Source organism: Morone saxatilis, unplaced genomic scaffold (genome assembly GCF_004916995.1).
Source record: "Morone saxatilis isolate NCDOM2014 unplaced genomic scaffold, NCSU_SB_2.0 Contig11, whole genome shotgun sequence".
Lineage (NCBI taxonomy): Eukaryota > Metazoa > Chordata > Actinopteri > Moronidae > Morone > Morone saxatilis.
The window spans coordinates 26,775,387-26,782,649 of NW_023339663.1; the positions used below are offsets into that span (position 1 = coordinate 26,775,387).

General features: G+C 41.4%; 2 protein-coding genes across 3 annotated transcripts in view; one reads left to right on the forward strand and one right to left on the reverse strand.

Moving 5' to 3' along the window:
• Window positions 1-1,686: 1,686 nt before the first annotated feature.
• Window positions 1,687-5,881, reverse strand: phospho2 (phosphatase, orphan 2). 2 transcript variants are annotated; one of them, XM_035682522.1, is made up of 4 exons: window positions 5,783-5,881; window positions 5,162-5,242; window positions 4,831-4,925; window positions 1,687-4,699 (listed from the first exon to the last, which is right to left on the reverse strand). In XM_035682522.1, the coding sequence occupies exons 2-4, from the start codon at window positions 5,230-5,232 to the stop codon at window positions 4,134-4,136; spliced, it is 732 nt and encodes a 243-aa protein (XP_035538415.1). In that variant the 5' UTR covers window positions 5,233-5,242; window positions 5,783-5,881; the 3' UTR covers window positions 1,687-4,133. The 2 variants fall into 2 exon arrangements, with proteins under 2 accessions (XP_035538415.1, XP_035538416.1); XM_035682523.1 differs by lacking the exon at window positions 5,783-5,881 and adding an exon at window positions 5,564-5,743 and having other exon boundaries at window positions 5,162-5,239.
• A 365-nt stretch (window positions 5,882-6,246) lies between these two features.
• The window catches only part of LOC118343410 (synapse-associated protein 1-like), a 6,882-nt gene continuing 5,865 nt past the window's right edge, over window positions 6,247-7,263 (forward strand). Inside the window, exons 1-2 of the mRNA XM_035682211.1 lie at window positions 6,247-6,573; window positions 7,131-7,249. Coding sequence (XP_035538104.1) covers window positions 6,372-6,573; window positions 7,131-7,249 — 321 coding nt within the window. The 5' untranslated portion in view covers window positions 6,247-6,371. The remainder of the gene's footprint in view (window positions 6,574-7,130; window positions 7,250-7,263) is intronic.

Genomic DNA, 7,263 nt, shown 5'->3' on the forward strand with positions numbered 1-7,263 from the left:
TCTAGCCTGAACAGCAAAGCTTCTGTGTAAACTTGTCCAAACTTCCAAGACTTGCATCCCAGTCTGACAGCCTCACTGTTGAGCCCAGTTGCTACTTATGCAACTAAGCATCTTCCTTTAATACAGCAAGCCTCATCTAAAGCTTCTTCCCACTGAAGAGTGAATTCAGGAAGCAAACAAAGCCTGTTGAGTCTTGGACCATAATACTAGGTTAGATCTTGGGGAAGAGCTGTCTCTCTGAGTTGTTGGCCTGCCTCCCTCTCCAAATCCGTCTTCAAATCCCTTTACATTTGTGCCAATTTTAGTGATGTTTTTGTTTTTTTTCTGCCAGTCTTGGGAAAGAATCTTTTGCATCTTCACGGGATGTATGTGCCCATCTGAAAATAGAGTTCTTCAGTTTACCAATGGTGGAGGTTTTTGAGGCAACAGCACATAATAAGTGGCATCAATAACTAACTAATTTGTATTGTTTCCAGAGGACGAAGCCTACTGACGGAACTTTCTTCTATTTCACTTATCCTGTGAAATATTTTGCTGGATTGGCACAAGTTCAGACATTCATGGTTTCCAGACAATGGATCCTGATGATTTTGGTGGCTTTTCCTCCAGCGCCACCATGAGGTTGACATATGTGGTGTTGGAATAATTACACAGAAATTTGGTTCAAACATTTATGTTACCCTCGGGATGAAGACACGTTGGTCATCCTGTATCTTTTCACCTTGTGCCATCATTAAGTCAACATTTCAATTTATCTAATAGACCTTTTTCACAGCAGCCATTTTGACATGAAATAGGGTACCGTATAAATAGGGTAAACACAGCTGTTAATTATGGTTCTGTACCATGTAGGTCAAACAGAGTCAGGGTGCTGTTTGTTGACACAGAACAAAACACTATTTCATGTCCAAATGGCTGCTGTGAAAAAGGTCTTTACTTTATGTATACTCTATACATACAGATGAGAAGACATTCCCATCAAGCTCAGCTGTACTTTGTGTTTAGGGCTAATTAGCAAATAATAGCATGCTACCAAGCTAAACTAAGATGGTGATAACCAGCCTAGCAATGACATTAGCACCGTCACTATGAGCATGTTAGCATGCTGATGTTAGTATTTTGCTTAAAGTACAGCTTCACAGAGTCACTTGCATGGCTGCGGACATGCTGTAATCACATTTCACCATTTCTTGAAAATTAAAAAAATAGAAATACTTTTTTGAACTCCATCCAACATTTTTCCACTAAACACACACATCACACCTGTTTTTCTCATATTTCCATTATCCTCACTCTCATTTTTCCTCTTTCAGTTGGCAAACTGTGTCCATTACAGCCATCACCTGCTAACATGCGCTGGGAGCATAGAGGTTTTTGACAGACTGACTGGATACTTCTCAGCAGGTTACACCTGCACTATTCTCCACGACTAATGAAGGGCCAACATACTGTAGTGGTGACAGAGTCTGCATGGCTCCAACGCCCCTTTTAGACATCTAATGGGCTGCATTAGGAGTTTCTGGTCTTTTGTCCACTCCATTTATATATAGAATGCAAAAATTATAGACAGATCTTACAATATAATGCAATCCAACACCACACCATCCCAGTTAAATACTGAACTGTTAGACTGTTGTTTCATTGTGTTGCAGTCAGTGAACAGTGCATAAAGAAAACATGGATACAAGAGGTTTCTGGTTTTAATTGCATCATTAGAATTACAAGATTAAGAACAAACATAACATTTCACATGTTGCCTCATGACAGTGTCAACAAAAAACTCTTAAAGCATGTGTTTCCATGAAATTGGAAACCCAGTACTCTATCCCAGTGATATAAACTAGCTATGCGAAACCTGGATGAAGTCCCAGGATGAATCCAACACTATCTTTAGTTTCCTGGTTATCTGGATAATATTACTGAATAAACTGGAACCTTCTCAAACGTGTAAAGCGTGGACGGATGTTAAAACAGTGCTTCTGGATTTCACTCAGGAAAATTATCCACAGGACTTAGTACATCTGTGGTCTATTGTAGAAAAACTGAATTTTTGTTCATTTAGCTTTAAAAAATAGTTATGGTTTGTGCCATTCAACAGAGTCAACTGACAGTTAACACCAGATCAATCCAAACCTGGTGAAAACAATCAAGACAGCTTCAGGGAACTGGCTACACACCACAGACTTTACATGTAAATCAGTTAAAATCACTAAAGGGCAGATGTGTTCACAGGCACAGAGTAGCAAACATTGTCTAAAGAACTAAATATAATAAGCTAATAAACCCTGTTAGCTCAGTTATGTGTCGGTTTAGGGTTGTAAGCAACTGAACTTATTTTTACTATTGGAAGCGAAGCTATACTTTCAGATGTAAGACTAAGTAACATTAAACAACTTTGACATAGTATGAAAAGTGTATTAGGCAAGACAGTTTGCATTTTCAATCATATAGAAAAAAACGTTTCAACAATGGAAACACTGTAATTTCTTTAATCTTTATTCATTTAATTTATATTGTATTATATTGCAACTGAGGTAAGTTAATCATGAGGTGGTATGCATTCAGAGTGGTGGCTGCAGCCCTGAGCTAGCTAGTGTAGCTATAATATAATCCACCTTTTTCACTGAAGATGTTTTGTCTTGTCGCAGTAGGAAAAGCACAGGTGTGAAGAATAGAATGAGCGATGGCTGAATCCCATTTAGCTGCTTCAGTTTCAGGGTCCTGGCACTGTGCACGTTACTCTCAATGACTTACTGGGACACTTGAACGCAACAGAGCCAAAGTTAATGTTTTAAGTTACATCTGTGCTTTTCCTAAAATGTCTGCTGTGAAAAAGGGACTATTGCCACAGTGGTAATACATAAATAAAGTCATAAAGTGTGTTTGTGTGTTTTATAGTGTTAGTGAAGCAAACTGCAAGGCTTCACGCCTGACTGAAGTGATGAGTGACATTAATAAACTCTTACTGAACATATTGTGATAATAAGTACTGACAGGGTGGATACAAATGTGGTGTGTTTCAGTGTGGTTGATGAACACGAGCTGAGCTTCATGGTTGAGAGTTGATACCTGGGAATTAGCCTGCAGTCATACTCTTATCTGCTCTTGACCAGAGTTAAATGAGAAGATCAATTACTACTATCATGTCTGTCAGCTAAATATGGAGATAGAGCGAGGAGTCGATTAGCTTAGCTTAGCACAAAGACTGAAAGGAGGGGGAAACAGCTAGCCTGGCTCGGTCCAATGGTAACAAAAAACCTACCAGCACCAGTGAAGCTAAATAAAAGATTGCTTCTTTTTCTTGTTTTTTGTTTGTTTGACACCGTTTCTTTTTATGTGAAGATGAAATTTAAACAAACGCAAATTTAAAAAATGCACTGCAACATTGTTTCATGGGTGTAAATGTGTATATCCATTTAAATAACAGTATGTATTGGTTTATTTTATTTTCTGTTATTCTAAAATTCAATTCTCTTTTTCTAGGTGCTGGTAGGTGGAGTTACTTTACCTTTGAACAGAACAAGGCTAGCTGTTTCAGCCTGCTTCCAGTCTTAATGCTAAGCTAAGCTAGGCTAATTGGCTGCTGACTGTAGCTTTATATATTTCGTGTACAGACAGGAAGGGGGTATCAATCTTCTCGTATAACTCTAAGCACGAAAGTTAATGAGCATATTTTCCAAAACTGTCACTTTTAAAAGACGCCCGGCTCGGTTAGTTTTAGGGCAGCAGTCCCCGTTCTTTCCACTCAACCAGATCTTGAATATTATACTAAATATAACCTTATCTGAATTATGATCCACTGTCGAACACACACTGCATGCGTAAATGTTGTTTTTGTAATGTATTTGTATTGTAACTGGGCTCAGATGCCTCCGTCCCACCTCACTGAAACCTTGTTGTCCTTACTGTTTTCAGAGATAAAAGCTCCTGCAGAAGACTCATCAATTTTAAAGGATTTGTAACTACATGAAAATCATACCACCATCAACATTTTCGCTTTAAAAATTAAAAATACTGTCTTGATAATAAAAACTAAATTTGAAACAATTCTGGGGAGCAGCATATTCCCTCTACAGTGCAGACTCTATATTTGCCATAAGTGCAGTATCTGAGTTATCGCTGATAGGCGGCGACTACGACTGCATACTTGCTTTCAGTTCCTCCAGGACTTCAGCGCCGCTGCTCCAGGCAATGACTTTAGCTCTCAGAGAAGCCTTGTCTTCCTGACCTTCCAGTCTGGCCAGCAGTTTCTCCAGGGTGAACCCCTTCCTGGGCATGGCAACGTCACGCCCCCTCAGACAGGAAGTAGGACAGAGATCATTCCCACCGTCCCCCACGTAAAATATGCGCTCGTACTCCACGCCTCCATCGGCCTGCTCCGACAGATACAGCTCCAGGACCTTTTTCTTACAGAGGTTGACGGGGCATCGGTCGCAGTCGTGAGAGTGGTAGCACTGTACCTCCATGTACCCGAGCTCGTTGAACTTAGCCGGGTTGGTGAAAACCTGATCGACGGCTGCCTGGAGTCCGGATGCGCGGAGGATCCAGTCTATGAACATGGTGTTGGAGTCAGAGATGACTATGCAGTCGATGGTGCTTTTATGCTCCGATATGAATGTCAGCAAGTCCGTCATTCCAGCTGTGAAGGGGATGGTCTCCATCACACTGCGGACCCTGTCTGGACTGACCTCCTGGTCTCCTGGATGGACAGACAGAGAAAAGGTCAGGAGACGGAAGAACAGGCAGGTTGGAGGGAGCGATAAAATGCTCATGCACAAACATTTTGAGCAGCTCTGTGGATGGCCTACAGACAGGATAAGGAATTCTCACCTATGTAGTTCATCACTCTGCCCATGAACTCAGTCCAGTGGCCTTTTCTGTAGGAATTCTTCACAGAGTCCGGAAGAGTCTGACCCGGAAGGCATCTGGGGCGAGAGACAACAAAGAAGATCCACTGTGGATTAAGTGCTCATGTTGCTTGTAATTAAAAGAATAATGCATCAAATATTTCCTATACTGTAGTGATCCTAGCAGTGTGGTGTCCTAGTAGTGCTCCTATTCATTTGCATACATCTTGCAGCAGTAAAGATCTATACTAAATGTATTATTGTAATGGATTTTATAGTGATTAATCAACTGAATCAATCAATATAGCATTTACCTAATCACCCAAGTGTCACTGTTGTCATCGACCACAGTGTGGTCAAAATCAAACACCATCAGGGTCTTCATTTTCCACCTGGAGAAGGAAGTAAGAAGCATTTGTTATTTTAGAAACAAGAGAAATAATTAAATAATGATTATTATGTAACAGTCTGGTGAGCGAGACGTTAGGGTCTGGTTACTAAAATGATCTTCTTGTATGATCAGCTGTTCTGCGTGTTACAGCAGCTTATCTTGTACCAGCACGAACTGTGACTGACTGCGATAAACTGTATCATCCCACTGCCAGTTCTCACCAAAGCGCTCTCCTTTATAGGCCGATTGTAGCACAAGACCGAAATCAATCCTCGTATGTTGAGAGTTATTTAATGTCCCCTATAAAGGTTAAGTTTAAACTCACTATGCTTTAAGTGGCTTCTTTTCTAAAAGAAGTCTGGTGTAACTCCGTCTCCTTACAAGTCAACGGCCTCGCAGCCCGGCTAATCCGTCCTATTCAGTTGTGCCGCAGCAGTTCAGATCAGGCTCCGGGGGATAACAGTGCTATCTACAGCAGTCTAGAGCCAGGCTAACACATATAAAAACATACTGAGACAGGCAATCGACCCGCAAAACTGACTCAAGCCCGCCTTAACATCAGCCCACCGACTGTCTGTCGGTCTGTCTTCCTGCTCCTCGTCTGTTTGTTCCAAGATGTGCAACAGTTCCGGGCTCATTACCGCCACCTACTGGTGAACTGTGTGGAGTCTTGTATAATAAGTAACGGTCGTTCCTATAATGCCACATGTAAAAATACACTTTATAGAGACATTATACTTACTTAACGTTACAGATGTGTGTAGGGTTTGTTTATGTTTATTTTTTTTAACATAAAACAACATGACAAAATAACAACAACCGTATATACAAACGTAATGAATACATCCTCATAAACAACAGAAAATTAAATTAAAAGCTACTCCTTCTCCGCTTCTTGTCAGTTACATTATAAACCTCACCTCTGCATCTGCATCCATCTGCAGCCCACTGTGTACCTGAAGGCATCACTAACACCGCGTCGACCACTGGGTGGCGGGAACACACAACGCGAGCTGCACACAATCAAACGGAGAAGAAGAAATCCTGTCGGGTTTAGTTCCTGGTTTGAAGTGAAGAATCATCCTCTGTTCAGGTTGTTGTTTTCCTCCTACACTCATTTCATTCCGCGCAGTATGTTCAAAGGTTTAGGGACGTGGTTGGGTTTGGAGAGCCCGACGTACACGAAGGCGCCGGACGACAAAGAAAGCGTGAATGTGGAGCAGGAGGAGAAGGTGGTGGAAGCACAAAACGAGGTAAACAAACAGCAAGCAGCTGAGCAGGAAGGAGAACCAGAGGCCAACCAGGAGCAGTCTGAGCAGGGCCAGGGGCTGGGCGGTGAGAAACAACTATTTTACACATGTAACCGTAGTTTTTAACAAAAAAGTCCATTTAACGTCATGCTAGGTAATTAGCAAAGTGGCTTCTCGGTGTCTCGAGGATTTGCTTTTATTCAGCGCGACGTTAGTCTGTCTGTCTGTCTATCTGTCTATCTTCTGGTCTGGTCTATCTGTCTGTCTATCAATGTCGTCTATCTGTCTAATCATCTATCTGTCTGTCTATCTGTCTGTCTGTCTACCAGAGGGTTATGTGGCTGCAAGAGTTGTTGTCTTCTCATGTATTTATGTTCTGGCAGCGTTTTTAGTAAGGCTGAACAGTTAATAGCAATGTTATCTGAGAAAACCGCGAACACATCTCATTAGTACAATTCTAATAGGTTTTTTTTTTAACCATGAATTATATCGCAATCACAGTTTTTGCCAAAATAATCCCAATGTGATTTTGTATTTTTTTTTTCTCACCGTATCGTGCAGTGTTCGTTTTCAGTGACAGTCCCACAGGCTGGTGCTGTTGTCAACCACACCATTTTCTCATTCTTCCTTCTCCGTCTGTAGATTACATCTTCAGTTTTGCCTCCAATGCCACGAAGAAGATCTCTGAGTCGGTGGTGGGAACAGCTCAGACCATCAAGAAGACTGTGGAAGAGGGGAAAATTGACGGCATCATAGACAAGGCATGTTGCTCCTT

Bases quoted from the DNA above. Each gene is read 5' to 3' on its own strand.
- phospho2 (XM_035682522.1), bottom strand. From the start codon at position 5,232: ATGAAGACCCTGATGGTGTTTGATTTTGACCACACTGTGGTCGATGAC. The intron at 4,926-5,161 runs GTAAATGCTATA...CTCTCGCCCCAG, and splicing joins AGTGACACTTGGGTGATTAG to ATGCCTTCCGGGTCAGACTC. The intron at 4,700-4,830 runs GTGAGAATTCCT...CTGTCCATCCAG, and splicing joins CAGAGTGATGAACTACATAG to GAGACCAGGAGGTCAGTCCA.